Source organism: Panulirus ornatus, chromosome 47, assembly GCF_036320965.1.
Source record: "Panulirus ornatus isolate Po-2019 chromosome 47, ASM3632096v1, whole genome shotgun sequence".
Taxonomy (NCBI): Eukaryota; Metazoa; Arthropoda; class Malacostraca; order Decapoda; family Palinuridae; genus Panulirus; species Panulirus ornatus.
In genome coordinates, this window is record NC_092270.1 from 21,202,440 (window position 1) to 21,223,273 (window position 20,834).

At 38.2% G+C, this 20,834-nt stretch overlaps 1 protein-coding gene and 1 long non-coding RNA gene across 2 annotated transcripts in view; both read left to right on the forward strand.

Annotated features, from left to right (window-relative positions):
* The window catches only part of LOC139763663 (tubulin alpha-1A chain-like), a 39,943-nt gene extending 21,750 nt beyond the window's left edge, over positions 1–18,193 (forward strand). Inside the window, exons 2-9 of the mRNA XM_071689961.1 lie at positions 9,565–9,787; positions 9,904–10,076; positions 12,871–12,999; positions 13,452–13,651; positions 14,348–14,522; positions 14,658–14,810; positions 15,045–15,208; positions 17,868–18,193. Of these exons, the coding sequence (XP_071546062.1) occupies positions 9,565–9,787; positions 9,904–10,076; positions 12,871–12,999; positions 13,452–13,651; positions 14,348–14,522; positions 14,658–14,810; positions 15,045–15,208; positions 17,868–18,003 (1,353 nt within the window). The 3' untranslated portion in view covers positions 18,004–18,193. The remainder of the gene's footprint in view (positions 1–9,564; positions 9,788–9,903; positions 10,077–12,870; positions 13,000–13,451; positions 13,652–14,347; positions 14,523–14,657; positions 14,811–15,044; positions 15,209–17,867) is intronic.
* A 1,561-nt stretch (positions 18,194–19,754) lies between these two features.
* The window catches only part of LOC139763729 (uncharacterized), an 81,896-nt gene continuing 80,816 nt past the window's right edge, over positions 19,755–20,834 (forward strand). The window contains exon 1 of the long non-coding RNA XR_011716224.1: positions 19,755–19,962. This is a non-coding gene — a long non-coding RNA (uncharacterized lncRNA). The remainder of the gene's footprint in view (positions 19,963–20,834) is intronic.

Below are 20,834 nucleotides of genomic sequence, written 5' to 3' on the forward strand. Positions count from 1 at the left end.
TACAGCCACATAACCCAGCTGTATTATTGATGTAGTTAGAATAATATATCTTGTAAATAAAAATTTATAATGTATTCTTGGATCATGTTAGACCAGCGCCTCGTTTTTTATATCCATAAACCTAAAAAATTGAACGATTGTTCTGTAATATTACAGCAATTTCCCACCCCTCCCCCCACAAATACAGTGATTTCATAGAATAACTGAAATAGGTCAGCTTGCTGTATTGATTGAACGATTGTTCTGTAATATTACAGCAATTCCCACCCCTCCCCCCCCCCACAAATACAGTGATTTCATAGAATAACTGAAATAGGTCAGCTTGCTGTATTGATTGCTCGACCACAGTTCTATGTATAACACAAGAAAATCCATTTCGTGACCTTGAAATTTCTAACCGGTTCGCCACAGGTTTCAGACTGGTACATAATAATTCATAAACTACTGTATTGCTGTATTTTATTATCGTCAACAGTAAATTCTTGTAGCTGTATAACCAAATTGAAATGTGAAACTATGTCATGTTACCACGTATTGCTAAAATGATTCATAAAGTCTATTTGATATTTACATCAATTACTTTAAACTGTAAATACCAAATAACTTATTTAATGCAGAAAAGAAAACGTGTAAACAGTAAACAGCTTTTAATTGTATCAACCAAGATCAGTAAACATTGAACAGTACGTATTGCACCTGCTCGTGAGACCAGCTTCCCATTTTCGTTAACCATAATAGTCCTACCCTTCATTAACAGATACAAGCTGGTATTTCCTCATAGAAAATGGGTCACCAGTTGTCAGCACAGCTTCTGGTGATGGCAGAGTGATGTGTATGTGGTCATGTCTGTGTACCAGACCAGCAGACCAAAGTAAACAATTCTGCATCTTATATATGACACATTCTATGTGTGGCGACGGGAATGGATGAAGGCAGCAAGTATCAATATGTCCATGTGTATATATGTATATGTCTGTGTATGTATGTGTATGTATACGTTGAAATGTATAGGTATGTATATATGTGCGTGTGTGGACGTGTATGTATATATATATATATATATATATATATATATATATATATATATATATATATATATATATATATATATACATGTGTGTGTGGGTGGGTTGGGGCTATAGTCTTTCGTCTTGTTTCCTTGCGCTACCTCGCTAACGCGGGAGACAGCGACAATATGATAAATAATATATATATATATATATATATATATATATATATATATATATATATATATATATATATATAATAATGGTGGTGTCAGGCGAGAGTAAATGACTGACATAATGGAGGCGAGTGAGGCGAAGTGATGGCTGACATTAAAATCATCGTCTTATTCCAGTAAGTCAACAGAATATCTTATTACTTTTATTATATATTTTTTAAGGTAATTTCTTTACTAGGATTAAGGAAAGTAAATATAATTTCGTGCTGTGGACCAGAGAACGAAGTTTACCTTCGTGTGTTGTTGTGGACTTGTGCTGCCATCTGGTGGTCAGGTCCACAAGCTAAACAAAGGCGCAGCGCGGGGCGGCGCGCGCGCGCGCGCACCCTCCCTCCCTCAGGAAGGCGCGTACTTCCTCTTGTTGGAATCCTTTGAGGTACATCCCCCACCGGCGGCCACAACTCCTTTGCATAATCTACTCGCTCTCCCTCCCTCCTGCTCGCGGTGAGGGAGGGCGAGCGAGTGTTGCTGTCGTGGCTCAAAAAGGCGCGAACACGATCGAGAGTTCGGTGGCTTGTCCGCCATGTTTTTTTTCTTACCTGTTTCTCATCCCTTTTCTACACTTGTTGTCATGTGTAGTTAGTGATTAATTATATCTTATGGTGGTTTGAGAGGCTGTTCGCTACCCATGCAAGAGCGTCTTTAAATTACTAATGTGATTGCTTGTACCACTAGGCTGTTCGATGCTGCCATCTGGGTTTGTTTATATTTCTCGTATGAAAAATGGCCGGCCATTTTCGTCCTTGTCGAAGGTGTAACGGTCGTTTAAGGTCGTTATGATGGCTCTTGTGCTGTGGCTGAATACATGATCAGTGAGGGAGGGAAGGTGGAGTGTGGAGGGAGGGAGAGTGAGGTGTGGGGGTGTGGGGTGTGTGTGGGGGAGGAGGATGCAAGGAGGGTGGGGGGGTCTGGTGATGAGTCATGAGGGTAGAGACCATGGCGACCATCCGTGTCGGTCAAAGACCAGGGAGGGTCCTCACACACACACACACACACACACACACAGGGTCTTCATATATACATTTACGTACCAATATATCCTCATCTTTTGAAGTGTAATCCTTCCCTTTGTCATATTTCAGCACTTTATTTAGTATTACTTCACTACACTATGGATTTAGATGAGTTTTTATAGTTTATATGAGGTTAGCCTGCTATACTGTAGCGCCATGGAATTTTTTTTTGCTATATTCCGGTCCTTAATCTTTCCCTCCGTCGCCATCTGGCAACCCCGACCCACACACAACAACTGTTTTTATTTACCTTTTATGGCACTTGACCTCCAATGACCCCCTCCCATCTGTGGTGGGATGGTAGTTATCCACTCACCCTCCCACCATCTGGGATGGTTTGGTATAATCACACCCGTTAAACGAGCAGTTATTGTTGGTGATTCATACTGGTGTGGAGAACTGGCAGTTCAAGGTAGTTAGGTCATGCACTGGTGCTCACGTTATTAATAATGGCCATTTACACATCGTGGCCATTTACTGAACTAGTATGTGGAACGATTCGCTGCAGAATACATGCGTCTCCAGCTAGCGACCCATTATATACATTCTGCCATAAACATTTCAACTCTTCATAAATGTTAGATTGCTCACATGTACTTCGGAAAGTAATTTAACTTATAATTAACTTATAATTAATTATAATTTAACTTATAATTAAAGACAGGGGCTTGAAGCTAAGCATAGGGTAATTACCAATTACGTTGTGTATCTGGTCAGCATTTAAAAAAAAATGACCTAAGAATTATGGAAATGGTATGAGAAAAATCGGCCAAAAATTAAAATTGGGCAAATATATTTTTTGCCCATAATGGAATTTTTTCAGTTTATATAATTTTTTGCCCATAATGGATTTTTTTCAGTTTATATATATATATATATATATATATATATTTTTTTTTTGCCCATAAAGGAATTTTTTCAGGTTATATAATTTTTTTCATAAGTGTTGTAATAAGCTCTTTCCTCTTGTCTCTTTTTTTTATGTTCAATAATAAACCTTGTGTTATATGAAGAAAAGCAACAGTTGTTTCTATGGAGAAAATACAGCAAATCAAACCATAGGAAAATACGTTACCACTTAAAGCAAAAAAATGTAAATTTTTAAGATTAAATTTAAGACGGATCAAAATTTTTACGTAAGTTTTTAGAATTAAATTTAAGAAGTTGGATCAAGATTTTTACTTAAGTTTTTAAAATCAAATTTAAGACGAATAAAAATTTTTACTTAGTTTTTAAAATTAGATTTAAGACGTTGGATCAAGATTTTTACCTAAGTTTTTAAAATTAAATTGAAGACGTTGGATCAAGATTTTTACGTAAGTTTTTTAAAATTAAATTTAAGACGTCGGATCAAGATTTTTACATGTTTTTAAAATTAGATTTTAAGACGGTGGATCAAGATTTTTACCTAAGTTTTTAAAATTAAATTTAAGACGGATCAAGATTTTTACATGTTTTTAAAATTAGATTTTAAGACGGTGGATCAAGATTTTTACCTAAGTTTTTGAAATTAGATTTAAGACGGTGGATCAAGATTTTTACCTAAGTTTTTTGAAATTGACTTTAAAACGGAACAATTTTTTGTACTTAATTTGCTTTAGATTAGATTTAGGACGGATCAATTTTTTTTGTAATTTTTTTTAGATTGAAATTTAGGAAGTTGGGTCGAGATTTTAGTTTTGAATCGATAGATTTATCGATTAAAAGTAGATTAGGTTGATTATATGCATAATCGAAGGTATTCAGTGACGTAAGAGAAAAATTGGCCCAACAAAGATATTAAGATGATCCTGGGATCGAACCAGTACAGTGGGATACAGTGGGATACAGTGGGATGCGGGTATCCCGGAGGTGTGGGATGGGAGTATCCCACAGTGGGACGGGAGCGGTGGGAGGTGTATCAGGTTGTGGGAAGGTGGGATATATATATATATATATATATATATATATATATATATATATATATATATATATATATATATATATATATATATACTTCATCGTTTGTAGGATAGATTTCATTATAAAATCTATATATAGATTAGTAATATAGGATCCTTTAAATATGCTATAGTTGGAACAGAATCTTCTATACTCTCTTGTCATATATATACATTTTCTTCAGTTTAGGGCCAATCAATATAGTGATTTATATATATTTTTAAACAAATATTTCCTATTGAATTAAGCTAGTCACGGATCTACGGAGAAAATGTCTTAAGTTGAAGATTAAAATGTTAGGAATTTCACGTTCAAATTCTTCTGTCATCTTGAACACTTACCCAGTCAATAGACTTTTATCAGACTTGATAGATAGATGATAGAGAAGTTAGCCAAGTATTATTATATAAACTGTAAAACACCTATTGAATTAAATTTACAGTGTGGAATATTACCACGTTAATGTCATTTGTAAATATATATATCAATTTTTGAATGCTGATCACTTAAGACTTTAGAAGCGGTCTAATACAATCCCAAAAAGTATACAGTTAATTTGATATTGTTCACTAATGAGAGACAGAAAGACTTTAATGTATATGGCCATGCAATAGAAAACGGGAAATAAATAATGAGATGCAGATGTTGTGATTATTTTAAGACTTTCTCGCATATGTGCGGATCTCCGTAAATTCTTCCATCTTATCAGTTTAATAAAAAAATCCAAATATAAAAATGTAGATTACTAAGTGTTAAGAGATAATGATATAGTGTTAGATCTTAAAGAACTTCTATATATATGTGAGGTGTGGCAACTGAGTGTGTAATATCAACTGTGGACGGATCCAGTAAACTGATGGCGTATATTTCTGTGAGAGATTACGTTAGGCTAAATATAATTGATGGTGAGAGTCGTGTGTGGGAGAGGAGAGGGGAGAGTGTGTGGGAGAGGAGAGGGGAGAGTGTGTGGGAGAGGAGAGGGGAGAGTGCGTGGGAGAGGAGAGGGGAGAGTGTGTGGGAGAGGAGAGAGGGGAGAGTGTGTGGGAGAGGAAGGGAAGACACAGGCATGAGGATGATGGCAGAGGAGGAAGATAAAGAGAGATAACGGGTTCTCAGACCCGGGATTATTATAGAAAGAAATGGCGTTTTTGTAGACTTGTACGGATTCTGACGTCATGGCTTTTAGCTTTTGATTACCTTCAAATCCCACACTAGACACAGGTCATGAAGATAATATATCTACCCTTGTAGATATATTATCCACAGTTCTAAATTAGGAGCTCTTGCTTTCTACTTGTCATGTAAACGTTAGAATAAATAAATATCGTTATAGGAAGAGAGAGAGGGGTTTAATTAGCCTATTTTAAGGCGGACAAATCCAACATTGTAGCGACGTTACGTGAAGCGGATTAAAGTCAGGCAGGGATTTCATGTCTGAAGAAAGATGTTTGCTTGAGTTAGATTAAAGGGAGAGTTAGGGAATGGTAGCCAAATCTGATGTTGCAACCAGTCCATGGAATGTTGATTGAGGAGAGAGAGAGAGAGAGAGAGAGAGAGAGGGAAACTCAGCCCATTTGCCTACCAACGAACCTTTCATTTTCCATTCATGGTTTACTGGTCGCTTCTCCACTTGGCACTTGTTAATTTGTAATCATATCATTGGAATCAAATCAGCAATTCAGAGGCTTATTTTCATGATATACTAACAATACGTCTCTAATTAATAAACTCCATTGAGCTCAAAGTATAATACTATTTACTTATTTTTCTGCACTGTTGAAATAAGTTTGTACATTTTACCTGCTAGTCATCCATCTTAACGAAGTTAGGACACCTAACCCAAGTTAGAACACGCAACCCAAGTTAAGATACAAGGCAAGTTAGAACACGCAACCCAAGTTAAGATACAAGGCAAGTTAGAACACGTAACCCAAGTTAAGATACAAGGCAAGTTAGAACACGTAACCCAAGTTAAGATACAAGGCATGTTAGGACACGTAACCCAAGTTAAGATACAAGGCAAGTTAGAACACGCAACCCAAGTTAAGATACAAGGCAAGTTAGAACACGCAACCCAAGTTAAGATACAAGGCAAGTTAGAACACGCAACCCAAGTTTAGATACAAGGCAAGTTAGGACACGTAACCCAAGTTAAGATACAAGGCAAGTTAGAACACGCAACCCAAGTTAAGATAAAAGGCAAGTTAGGACACGTAACCCAAGTTAAGACACCAAACCCAAGTTAAGACGCCATACCCAAATTAGAACACCTAATTTTAATTAGGATCTCTTAAGGTTATTTCTTCAACTTGCACTTAAAATTTAGGGGTAACCTTTAAGGAGTTTTATGTTCATACATGTATATGTTACTTTAACACTCAAGAAAATGTAGATTCTGTGAAGTGAGGTGCTGAGTCTATATTCGTAAACTCGTTCATCCAAATTCTTAATGGTGGGAAAAAAGTGGTGTAAAACTGTACACGAAGATGAAGCCTGACACACACACACACACACACACACACACATATCAATGACACCCTGTTCTCTGGGATACCATTACTGGCACAAGTCGGGTGTGTGTGTGTGCTTGGTATGCCTTTCCTGGCTCCTGTGTGTGTGTGTGTGTGTATGTGTTGTAACAAGCTGTTGGTTGTTTGGTTATTTAAGCATTAGGTCCTTCAGCTGCTAGGGTCATTTAAGGTCAGCGTCGTTGTAATCAATCAAAAAAAGTTGACCACTTTCAGGTGTTTCAGATAACTCAGACCATACACCTTCCTATTGCATATATGACCTTTGCTGTAAGGTACAGTAATATGAGAAATTACAAAACTTATAATCAAAATATTTACTCCTATAATCATAATATGGTTAAAACACGTATAATCAAAATATTTACTCCTATAATCATATGGTTAAAACACGTATACTCAAAATATTTACTCCTATAATCATATGGTTAAAACACGTATAATCAAAATATTTACTCCTATAATCATAATATGGCTAAAACACGTATAGTAACTATAGCTATTATGTATCTCTGATCTATTCTGTATTTGTGTGTACTGCAATTCCATTGCTCAACTAATTTTCATCACACATAGCTTGTAGTGTACATGATACAGTTGTGGGTGTTGGATTTCGAAAATACAATCTATCTTGCATCACATCTACTGTTCGCAAGAGATTTGGTTGACACTAACGGATGATAAAGCTAAACTTTTACCATCTCATCTAAAGTAAGAATGTCTGCTCAAGAAAGACGCTCACATGACATACGTCAGGAAAAGGAAACAAGACTTTTCTCATATTTTCGTGGATGGACCGCTCTGTTTGGGCAGCAACATGGACGCATTATTCCACTGCTTCTCCCAAGAGCACACGAGCTCTCTCAATGGCGCTTCTTCATCCACTCGTCACAGAAAAGTGTGAAACTGATGCTGGTCCACGATGGGAACAAGAAGCCCTTCGTTCCTGTAGGGCATCAATGCACATGACTGATGAGAACATGTAGGGGGCTCCTAGATGCCATGAAATGCAACAATTGCAACTGGAAATTATGTGGAGACTTGAGAGTGATGGACATGCTGATGGGATGCAGTCATGATTCTCGAAATACTGCAGGTTTTTTATGTCTCTGGGAGACTCAAGCCACTTCCAGGCGTTATATGGAGCCGGACTGGCCACAAGGATCATATGAACCAGGAATTTCGTGTCCAGGATAAGCCTCTGGTTGATCCACAAAATGTTCTTCCCTGCTGCTCCACCTGAAGCTTGGTCTTAGGAAGCAATTTGTGAAAACACTTGTCAAAAGAAACCCAAAAGGATTCGGGTATGTGATGGAAGAATTTGCCGTCACTGAGGCTAAGTTGAAAGAAGGCATCATTGTTGGTCTGCAGACAAAGGAACTCCTGGAAGACCACATTTTCAGCACAACACATCTTGACCTGGAGCTGGAGGCCTGCAACTCTTCCAGTTGGCCATCTGAAAATTTTTTGGGAAACATAAGGTCTCTGGATTTTGAAAGCAGCGTGAAAAGACTTCTGAAAATCCGATTCTGTACTGGGATGCAGGATGGTGCTCAAAGGTGCATTTCCTTCACTCACATCTGGACATTCTTGCGAGAACCTTGGAGCTGTGTCTGATGAACAAGGAGAGCGCTTCCATCAGGACATCAGTGTGATGGAGCCTCGATACCAGGGTTTCTGGAATGAAGGAATGTTGGCAGATTACTGCTGGATGTTAAAAAGGGACGACCCTGAATCAGAGCACCATACGAGGCCCAAAGCTCTGCTTTTAGCTTGTGAAGATCGCCATTGAAAGTTACAAGCTCAAAGTTTATACCTTGTCCTGGATGATATCTTCTTTGTGTACCTTCTACCTAGGAATACTGAATTTTCCCAATAAAAAGTTTGAACTGGTACAAATCTCATCATTTTACCTTTGTTCGTGCATCATGTGGCTGTAGATAAACTGAAAAAAGTATGTTTCTGTAGAAAGAACAGATAGTACATTAGTAGTGAAATATTATTGGTGTATTGGTGGTAGGTGCTCAGCAAGGAGAAATGTTCCATATACAAAAAACTCCTTTGCTTACAATGGCTTGAGGTTCAGTGTGTGAGGCTGAAGTTGACTTTAATATTGTCTCTTGGCTGTGATTACTAAATCTTTCTCCTTACTTGTTCGCCATTTCCCTTAGTGCCTGGAACAGAAATAGGCATGACCTCATCCTTTCTCATCATACCTGTAATTACCCTACTATAGTTGGAAAAACTAGTTAGTTCATGGTCTGTCTCCACATTTCAAAGAATATATATAATTTTTCACCAGTTATCTTTTGTGTTATTTTTTTTTAGATGGCTGGGTAGTGTTATGTAATCACATCTTTACATTGGTATGATTTTATAGGAGCTTATGCAAATCTCTCACTGCTGAGACTTGAGTCCTACAAAGCAGGTTGAAAATATTGTCCACTTAAAGTGAAATTTTCTTAATCCAGTTTGTTTTCTAATGATAGATCAGTTTGAACATATTTTCTCCTATAAATCTGACGGAAAAAGCTTGTTCATTTTGCCTTTTCCTCAATGGCACCTTTTGCTCTGAGATCTTTTGAGGAATTTTTTTTTACTTTTATTCTTTTATAGAGATTGAGATCTTTCCCTACCATGGGAAACCATATCTTATACACAAATGTATTAGTACAAAGAAATCAGATGATACAGATGGAAGAGTAAATAAGATGTGGAGTTTCTGGTTTGGTTATTGCATGTTTTATGAAAATGTATACAATTGCCCTCCAAAATTGGATAACATGGGTTGGGAGAAATGTGCATTGGAAGATACACTGACTGCTTTTTCTTTCTTTAGCGTGAGTGCATCAGTGTCCACATCGGCCAGGCTGGTGTCCAGATGGGCAATGCCTGCTGGGAGCTTTACTGCTTGGAACATGGCATACAGCCTGATGGTCAGATGCCCTCAGACAAAACTATTGGTGGTGGTGACGACTCATTCAACACCTTCTTCAGTGAGACATCATCTGGCAAGCACGTTCCTAGGGCAGTGTTCGTAGATTTGGAGCCTTCAGTTGTAGGTATGTATTATCATATGTGGATAGAGTCTAATGGTGTAAAATATTGATGCGAATTTTTGTTGTGTATGCACAAAATATTTTGTTTCTAGGTTCATGCTTTTTTTTTTATTCCTTAGATGAAGTACGCACAGGGACATATCGCCAATTGTTTCATCCTGAGCAACTAATAACGGGGAAGGAAGATGCTGCCAATAACTATGCCCGTGGTCACTACACTATTGGAAAGGAGATTGTGGACCTCGTACTGGACAGACTCCGCAAGATTGCTGACATGTGCACTGGTCTTCAGGTGGGTTTAGGATACGTACATACAAAGTTTTACAAATATGATTATATGATTTTGATATTATGAGGGTGAATGATTTATTACTCTATAGTATTTGAAATTCTTCTAACTTCATAGAATCTGTAACCTACAGAATGATGATTGTTGCAGAGGTGGGGAAGGAATACTTTAGTGGATCAGAATAGAGATTAAGCTTCATTGCTTAAGGGACTTAGGGTAGTATGAGAAATCTCTTGAAGCTTTGACAAAGATAAATACATAGGAAAAATGCTGATTTGTTTGTATGACTTAATGTCACATTAAATGGTCTCTGAATTAGTCTACCCTTTGCATCTCTGAAGGCTATCATGACTTGATAGGGCTGGAAAAATATGCATACAGCAAGCACTAAAGCAGTGGCTGAGGATGATCATATGAAAAATATGTACCACGACAGAATGTTGAAATTTATTGTCTTTAACAAGATTTCCTTTCTTTTTAGCTGACATAAACAAGAAAGGTTAATTCAGCCCAGTATCTTTGATGCAGTGACTAGCCCGCCATGCTTGCCTGTTGTATGATATTGAATTTGAATCTTGGCATAGAATGTCTGATTATGTATCTACAGTTCGTGTTTCCATTCCCATTTGTGTGAGATGGACCAGATGTATAGAGCCAAGCACCTTTTGTGGAAATTAATTTTGCAGAGCTGAAGCCCTCAGCCCTGAGACTGGCAAAGGCCAAGGATTCCCAGTGCCCTGGGGATAGACTTGCTATTGTGCTATGCTATCTTCCCTGCATACTGGACATAATCCAACTAAAACTGCAAGGTTGCTTGAATATATGCTTGCAGAAAATATAATGAACATTGGCTGAGGAAGAAATATATGTGAACCTTCCTTTCCTTGATGCTGAGGTTTGAAACAATGGAAGATGTGTTAGAAACCTAAATTTGTTGTGAATGACGATTCACTTGAAGAAGTACAATGTTATTATTTTGATGTCAAAGTGAATAGGAAATTCCCTTTCTACTCTTAAATCTACTCTTAAATGTGGCATATGCTGAAGTATGGAAGGATTTTCCTTTGTTCATTTTTGTTTGGTATGGCAAACCTTGTTCAGCATATTACCCTATACTGTATCATATCCTTGTAATATGGTATCATTGTTCTATGACTTTCCGATTATTTGGTGATCTTTCAGGTGGCTATGTACCTGATCACTTTTCCAAACCACTAAGAAATCTTAACACAGCATTATCCACACAGTTGTTACTTTTACAGTTATTTGATAATGATGGAAGTGACTGAATGTAGAATAAATGAAGAGCAAGGGGGTTTTGGGAAAGATAGGGGATGTGTGGATCAGATTTTTGTGGTAAAGATGACTGTGGATAAGTATTTAGCAAAAGGTAAGAAGTTGCATGCAGCTTTTATGGATCTGGAGAGTGTATGACAGAGTTGAACAGAATTCTTTATGGGATGTGTTAAGGATATATGGTGTAGGTGGACAATTTTTGCATGTTGAGAAAGCCTTTATAGAGGAGCAAATGCATATATAAGAGTAGATGGAGAGTTGAGTGAAAGTTTTGGGATACATGTAGGTGTGAGGCAAGGTTATATGATGACACCGTGGCTTTTTGATATGTATGTGGATGGAGTGATAAGAGGGAATAAAGCAAAACTAGGGAAAAGGGGTGCAGAGATGGAGTGCGGTGGTGAGATATGGTGGATAGTGGCAACCCTGTTTTTGGATGACTTTTGTGTTGTTTACCGAGAGTGAAGAGGAGTTGCAGAAGGTTGTAAGTGTGTTTTATGATGTGTGTAAGCATAGGCGATTGAAGGTGAATGCAAGTAAAAGTAAAGAATGGTGTTTGAAAGGAAACAGTGAAAGTATAGATTTTGTAAAGCCATATAAAGTGAAAGAAGAAAGTGAACTAAATTATACTTTGGATAAAGGTGGAAAAAGAATGTATGGAATGGTTTATGCAAGGGAGGCATGTAAAGACAGGGATAAGTGAAGACTCTTTTGTTGTGGCCACCCCTTGATGGGAGTTCTCAGATGGAACAGGCATCAGAGATAGATGTATAGGTATAGTGAAGTTGAATCTTGAAAGGAAAGTTAGGGGAGGGATACAGTATCTCTGTAGCTAAAAAAAAGATTTATCTTTAATGAAACATGCATTTCGGATCCTCAATAAAAGGCTCAAAGGTTGAAAGGGACAGAAGTTTCCAGAGTCCTAGCAAGTACTGACATGGCTGAATGATGTGGAAAGGTAAATTAGACTGTGTATGATATCTGTTAGAAGAGATTCTTTGCAGTATATGAACCCTACTTAAGCTTGAGAAATCTGATTCTCATACTAAACTTCCCCTGACATAAAAAAACTAGAAAGAGTGTGAATTTCTTTGTGAAATATCTTATTCTTATATTTATTAGGAGATTTGTACAGTTGTACAATTGATTTCACCGCTTTACCTCACCTCTTGCATTCTGCTTCAAATCACCTTCTTTAAGTGTAACTGCTGTGTTTGCAGTAAACATATACCACAAGTAGGCTGAGTTGGGTAATGCCCTGCATATTACTTTAAAACAAGGTAAAAAAGCATCGGTCACAGTTGATATTGTATATGTTATTTCTTAGTTGAAATTGCTGATAGAAACTACTTTAAGGTTTTTTCATTTTGAATGAATGCAGTGGAGAATGTCTTCTTCTCTTGACTGTATGTTTGAAGTGATTCCAGTAATTATCAATAGGTATATTGATACAGTTTAAGGTCTAATTATTCTATTCCTAACCAACAAAATTTTTTTTCAGGGCTTCTTGATCTTCCATTCCTTCGGAGGTGGTACTGGATCAGGCTTCACTTCACTGCTGATGGAACGACTGTCTGTTGATTATGGCAAGAAGAGCAAGCTGGAGTTCTCTGTATACCCAGCACCACAAGTTAGTCTCTTTTTTTTTCAGATTTTACTCAATGTTTAAGAGTTTCACAGCATATTTTGAATTCTTATCGCCATCTGGCATATATTTAAAGTAGGCTAGCAAATGGAGAGTCTTTTCTAAACCTTTTGTTTAGTAACAATATCCATGCTCTGATGTGTCACATATTGGTAAAACATTTTGAACATTTATCCATAAATTCTTCAGCATGGTAGTGCTCCTGCTTAAGTAAGATGGGTGCCAGCTATGTACCTTTAAACGGAAGGTGGAAGATAATTATTGGCTTAGTTCCTAATATGATCAGACGTTGATATCTGAGTGTTTACTGCATGATTGTTTAATTATTGGTGTCATCTGTGCCTCCCTATGGCAGCTGTCTAGCTTTCCCTTCTGCTGTAACATTTAGATATGGTATTTATTATTTAAACTGTGACTTAAACATTATCATCTTCTAGGTTGCTACAGCAGTTGTGGAACCATACAACTCCATCTTAACCACCCACACTACTCTTGAGCATTCTGACTGTGCCTTTATGGTTGACAACGAAGCCATCTATGATATTTGCCGAAGGAACCTAGATATTGAACGGCCTTCCTACACTAATCTCAACCGTCTTATTGGCCAGATCGTCTCCTCTATCACTGCCTCACTCAGGTAAGCATGAGATTTTTGGTTTAGATATTAGTGGTCCTATACATAATCTGTGTGCAATATGATGTAGTAAAGATTTGTAAATGCAACTCAATATAATCAATATGCATCTTTACTCAATATGCATCTTTACTGGGAATACATCTTCAAACAGGCCCATCTTTGCCCTTATGAACCTTACCTTCAATATGGTTCTCAATGGGCCAAAGGCCTAAGCCCCCTCATTACTGTGACTCACTTCATACCTCATAATTCCATCTACCATTACATTCATTGCCATTTATCAGATTCTCACTCTGACAGGCCAGCTTCACTGCCTTGCTCACTTCATTATCCTACTTTTGTTTGTATAAACTCCCAGCTTTATCTATGATGCTTTCTCCAAAACTGTTCTCAGCTACTACAGTCTTTCTTTAGAATTTGCCACTAGAGCCATGTAATTCACAAACAGCAACCGATTCACCTTCTTTTCCCTTCCTTCCCCTTACTGTTAGCATCCTGTCGACTTGAAAGTATTATGCATCCTTGACACAGATAAAACAATAAACCCTCCTTTCCTTGCATGCATGCCAACCCTTGTGGTAAAATATCATAGCACTTTGCTGTTTTTCATTTATCCCATACATCCATAATGCTCTATGTAGAGTATCTCTAGATATGTGGAATTGTAGTTGTTCACCCTATCATCTTATTTTCCAGGTTTGATGGTGCCCTCAATGTTGACCTCACAGAATTCCAGACAAATCTTGTGCCCTATCCACGGATTCACTTCCCTCTGGTGACTTATGCTCCTGTCATCTCAGCTGAGAAAGCCTACCATGAGCAGCTTTCTGTTTCTGAAATCACCAATGCATGCTTTGAACCTGCCAATCAGGTGAATTAAAGGGTATTTGTTGTACAGTAATGATTTATTTGATAATAAGAAAAGAACTTGTGAGGGATATGTGATTATATTTTGTTATACTCTTTTTATGTGTATTGGAACTCAGCATCTCTTGGAAATCTGCAGATGGTCAAGTGTGATCCTCGTCATGGAAAATACATGGCATGTTGTCTTTTATATCGTGGTGATGTTGTTCCCAAGGACGTCAATGCAGCTATTGCGACAATCAAAACCAAACGCACTATTCAGTTTGTTGACTGGTGCCCAACAGGCTTTAAGGTAGTGCATTCTTTTCTATGCTGCCTTTATGACTGTGTATAGGTGTGAATTTATTAAAGGCACCATTTTTTTAAGAATTTTAAAGAATATTATAAGATATGCTTGCATTTACTTAATCCATTTACTTTCTTTTTATTCAACAGTAAATATTTCAAACATATGTTATTTTCTAAATATAATGTTCTTAAGAAGTATAGTATACTTAAGAAGTATAGTATATGATACATTTTTCAGGTGGGCATCAACTACCAACCTCCAACCATTGTGCCTGGTGGTGATTTGGCTAAGGTGTCCCGTGCTGTTTGCATGTTGTCCAACACTACTGCCATTGCGGAAGCCTGGGCACGTTTGGATCATAAGTTTGATCTTATGTACGCCAAAAGAGCATTTGTGCACTGGTAAGTTTTTACTGAAAAAGTGCCATGGACTAGGCCTGCCAAAGGGCAGAGTTTCATTGTGGGCACCTATATGTAGAGTTTCAAGATAATTGTACCTGTTTGTTTACAAGTATGTTGAAAAAGTTTTGACATGGCTGAGATTTCATCTTACAAAAGTTATCAGAAAAGTAGTGAACAGAAAAACTAAAGGAAAATGAAAGTCTTGTAGAAGGTGGTAAATAGGTACAGAAGTATAGAAACGTATGAAGAAAAAGTGTGCAACATAAAGTTCTTTTTAGAGTTTCATTCATCACCACTGTTAATCAACACACGGCAGAAAACTAGTAGGATCTCTTGGTTTTATATATCTTACTAAATTTTATACTAAAAGTAGCAATAACACAGCCTTGTAGCCATTAGAACCGAAGTGACCATACCACGACCAGTGGACATGGATCAAGTAAAAGAGAGGATGTAGGATTCTCTCCCATTCTGATGTAGAAATTCTTATAAAACTAGGTTAACAAGGTAAATGATAATCATTGATGAGATAGTTACATAATAACAGCAACTATTTGTAGAGTGATACAAGAATGAAATGGTAGAGGTGAATAGTGCATTCAAGCACTGCTTGATGCACATTCATGCATGAAAATGAAAATATATGAACATTAGATATGTGGGTCTTGAGAAATATAGTTGATTATATGATAGGGAGTCCTTTCTCATTTGCCATGTAATAAAGTTTCTTACAGAACAACCAAAGCTCCAAGGTAAGCAAAAATGCAAGAGAACAATAATTGGCAAAGGTGCTGATGCCAGTCACAGTGTAGCATAATAATGCCTTTCTACCAATCACAGTTTAGTATCATAACTTCTTGACCAATCCCATCGTACTAAGAAAATACCCCACTAATCATGGTATATCATCCTCTCCTCAGCTTTTCTAATGCCTCATTCAGCCTTTGTTATTTAAGTTGTTCCTCAGTTTATGTTTTAAATCTTTTATTATTACCAGTCATTATGTTCAGAGAACAATAATGATAGTATAGCATCTATCAAAGACTGTGTTGCTGTATTCAAAGCATCTAACAAATATAAATGATCTCCCGTCAGGCTTGAGGCATGTATAGATGGAATGAACATGATTGAGAATGGAATTGGAATTGTATGATGAAGTTGTGCCATAGTTTCTCGTGCATTTTATCAACTTATAGTATTGAGCTACATGTCCGAAGTGGAGGGAGGAAGGGAAACCAAGAAAGAGATGGGAGGATGGAGTGAAAGAGTTTCTGCAGTATCTCGGTATTCAATAAAGAGAGAGCTGTATGTGGGAAAGAAAGAGGTGAATCAGTATGTTATAAAAGGAGTTATGTGCTGTCAGTGGGCTGAACCAGGGCACATGAAGTGTTCAAGGTAAACTATGGAATAGTCTGTAGGTTTTAAATATGGATATTAGGCTTTGTTATTGGTGGATTATATATAATGGCTAGAGAGTGCATGTAAGCAAATGAAGCCTTTATTCAACTGTTTCTGAGGATGTCTCGCTAAGGTGGGAAAAACAAGTGTGTGTAAAAATATTTGCATGTAGTGTTAGGTATGGTATTGTACTGTTGTAATCAGTTATGATAAAGTGCTAGTTTTTATAGTATTATATGTGTTGTTGATGTCTATTAGTTACTCTTTGTAGATGGCTTGGCTCTGGTGACAGACCTCAGAGAGAAGTTCCAGAAACTGATGACAGTTTTGGAGAGAGTGTGAAAGAAGAATTTTGAGAATGAATATGAATGAAAGTAAGATGATAAGACTCAGCAGAAGATGAGACAGGATGATTTTAATGTAAGTTCAGTTAGGGTTGCTTTGGAGGAAATTGAGTGGTTTAGGTGCCCAGGATTGGATGTTGCAGCAGATGGAACCTTGGGAGCTGAAGTGAGTCATGTTATGGAAGAGGTGTTTAAGGTTTTGGGTACATTAAGGACCATGAAGGAAAGGTCATTATTGTTTTTTTGCTCATACAATTTGAAATGTGAATGGCAGATGTTTTTATAATATGACTAATTTGGTGTCATTTGGATCTTCCAGTGGGCCAGAAAAAAAAATGATCTGGCGCTGAGCTTCTCAGTGCTTATATCATTAATGCAGAAATAAATTTCAAATCAAAATTAATTTGCAGCTGCACCTGATTTGGCAGAAATTGTTAATAGGTTTAGTTTTTTCGTCATTGTTACATGTGTTGGCTTCGTCAGGGTCCAAACTCATTCTTATTGATTTCCTTCAGCAAAGTAGGCTTTACTCCAAGCTTCACAGTGTATTTTGTATGAACTGGTATTACTGATGTATTCATTTGTGTCATGTAAAAAATGCTTAGATATTCATAGAACCTTTTGTTAGTTTAGATATTTGAATTATATCAGTAAGCTTTTCATCGTTAATCCCTGTTCATCTCCAGCAGTAGGACCTTTAGAAGCATACTGTAGCCTTTGTAACTTGGCTTATTATTCTAAGATTATGACTACAGTGTTGTAGGTTTGTTTAGTCTTGGACATGGGTGGCATGCTAGTAACCTGCAGAAAGGTATTTTCCACTTTATTCAACTATGTTGAAGGGAAAGAGATAAAGGTAATATACCAGTTTTAAAGTTTTGTTCTCTTGAGTTAATTCCTTCCCTTTCTACCTTCAGGTATGTAGGTGAGGGAATGGAGGAGGGAGAGTTTTCAGAGGCTCGTGAGGACTTGGCGGCCCTGGAAAAGGACTACGAGGAAGTTGGTGTTGACTCTGCTGATGGTGATGGCGAGTTGGAAGGAGACGAGTACTAAATGAAGCTAAAGATCTAAAAACTCCATTTAATGTTTTAATTAAAAGGAGATAGATTATGTGTTTGCAGCACTGGATAAATGATGCACACTATCTGAAAATTGTTGGTAGTCAACCCTATTTCAATGGTGATGTATTGATTACAGTGACTCAGTTTCCCACCAGAATATCAAATAAATGGTGGTATCCACAGTATGTGTCATTTCTTTCCTTTAAGGACTTTTTAAAAGCAGGTATGTGACTGTAGCACCGAGAAAGGGTGAATACTATGTGTTAAGCAAGTGTTGATCATTGTGACATTTACTGGTAGCTTAGGCGGTGATGGTAATTATCTCAGTTCTACCAGGAACTTAGAAGCTTCAGTCAGCTTTTCCTGCTAATGAAGCTGGTGAGCTTGGATACTCTTGTTGAAATGGTGGCTATTTCACCACATTACAGACTGGCAGCAGAACGTGGCTGGTCTCTGACTTTTGGGTCAGCCAAGAAATAGATTCCTGCTTGGGTCCAATAATGTGGCGTGGAGAATTTTATGTCCATTATGAAGGGCGATGATTGACACTGATCTCTATGGACGAGGTTAGCTATGAGGCTCTAGTGCTAATGGGATAGGAACTCCTTGTTGAATTTGCCTAATCAGTTGGTCACCCATGTGGCTCAGATGGGGAAGAATATGCCTGTCAATATGGGATCCAAGGGTGTGATCCACACCCGCCCAGCTCCTACCATACCGTAATTTTCAGGTCGGACTAAACATAATGAAGAGTTAGGCGAGTGGCTGAGGGATGCTAATGAGAACAGGTGGGTCAGCTGGGGAAGGAGGAAGTGACTTGTGGATTTTTAGAGCGGCCAATTTTGTCTACAAGTCCGCAAAAGTGAGGTGGGAAGAGTAGAGAAATCGTTTGCTTGTTTCGAAAATGCTTTTGGAGAAATTGAGTTATATTGAGCATGAGACATTGTTCCAGAAGCCTTTAAGGTAGCCACAAGGGGGTGATTGGGAATTTGCAGATGCAATGGAGCTGGAAGACAGGAAGAAGGAATGCGGTGTTGCGTACCTACTTTTATAGGAATTTAAGGATTGTATTGATGTGAAGCTTAGAAATGAAGGGAAGACCATTCACATGAGCCATGGGAAGGGTTGGCTCAACGGGTGGATGTCAGAGTAATAATGGCGTCGCATGAGCTTGCCGTATCTCAAAGTCATTTGCCAAAGTCGAAATGTAGGAGCAAAATAACGTCATGGTCGCACGGTGGGAGAAACCCATATTTCGAGCATCTTTGTAGCACCCATTGTGGCCAAGTGTGTGGCCATTACAGCGTGTGGTAACATAAAACATAATGGGGCCTCACTCTATTAGAGGGAGTTCATACAGTACAGGCAGATTATGAATTATGTACATGTGTATATATGTATATGTCTGTGTATGTATATATATGTATACGTTGAAATGTATAGGTATGTATATGTGCGTGTGTGAACGTGTATGTATATACATGTGTATGTGGGTGGGTTGGGCCATTCTTTCGTCTGTTTCCTTGCGCTATCTCGCTAACGCGGGAGACAGCGACAAAGTATAATGATAATAATAAAAAAAAAACCCAGTAAGTTCCATTGAACTTGTTCAAGTGGTATTGCAATGCCAGCCATCTGGTGGTGGTGGTGAATACTCAAAACAAAAACTAAAACAGAAAATTTACGACTAATATTAGTATGCCACTAAAAGTACACCAGCGATATTAGTAATATTCATAGTATGTGAATATTTATAAAAAAAATTTTTGTTGGTTTCCATGTCGCTATAAATGAGATATTTAATCGTATTATTGGATGGTGATTTCACTCTTTGCGCTCCGGCAGACCATCAGCAACTCAGCGACATTTCGTTAAGTGAGCTTCTGTTCATCATTTTACCCTCCACATGACGTTGTCTTAAGCGAAGCTGAGTAAATACTGAAGGAAGAAGGTAAGTGGAAGTGTTATGACTATTAATGAACGAATGGTTAGGCGGTGTTCAAGTGGCCAACATGACCATGGGTTCCAGAGTCGGGCAGGGAAAGGATCCGCCATGATTGATACGGGTCAGTCATCAGCGGGTCAGTCATCAGCGGGTCAGTCATCAAGGGGGTCAGTCATCAGGGGGTCAGTCATCAGCGGGTCAGTCATCAGCGGGTCAGTCATCAAGGGGGTCAGTCATCAGGGGGTCAGTCATCAGCGGGTCAGTCATCAGGGGGTCAGTCATCAGCGGGTCAGCCACCAGGGGGTCAGTCATCAGCGTGTCAGTCATCAGGGGGTCAGTCATCAGGGAGTCAGTCATCAGCGTGTCAGTCATCAGCGGGTCAGTCATCAGGGGGTCAGTCATCAGCGGGTCAGTCATCATTAGATCAGTCATCAGCGGGTCAGTCATCATTAGATCAGTCATCAGTGGGTCAGTCATCATTAGATCAGTCATCAACGGGTCAGTCATCATTAGATCAGTCATCGTTAGATCCGTCATCAGCGGGTCAGTCATCATTAGATCAGTCATCAGCGGGTCAGTCATCATTAGATCAGTCATCAGGGCAGAGATATGGCTAAAGGAATGAGCGGAATGGGAGGGAATATCAGAGAGTGGGGTCGCTCGTGGGGTCAATTATGGGTCAATAGATGGAAATGTGAAGTTGTTACTAGGGTCGTTACCAGGAATGGCTTATACCTCGTTAGATGGTAATCCAGGAAATGGCTATGCAAACTATGGCTGCAATGAAGACGACCATTCCCTCTCTGGGCTGCTAATGTGGGTTAGTTGTGGACATTAGGAATAACGGAATGGAACGGGGACTATGTTTACCTGGCCAG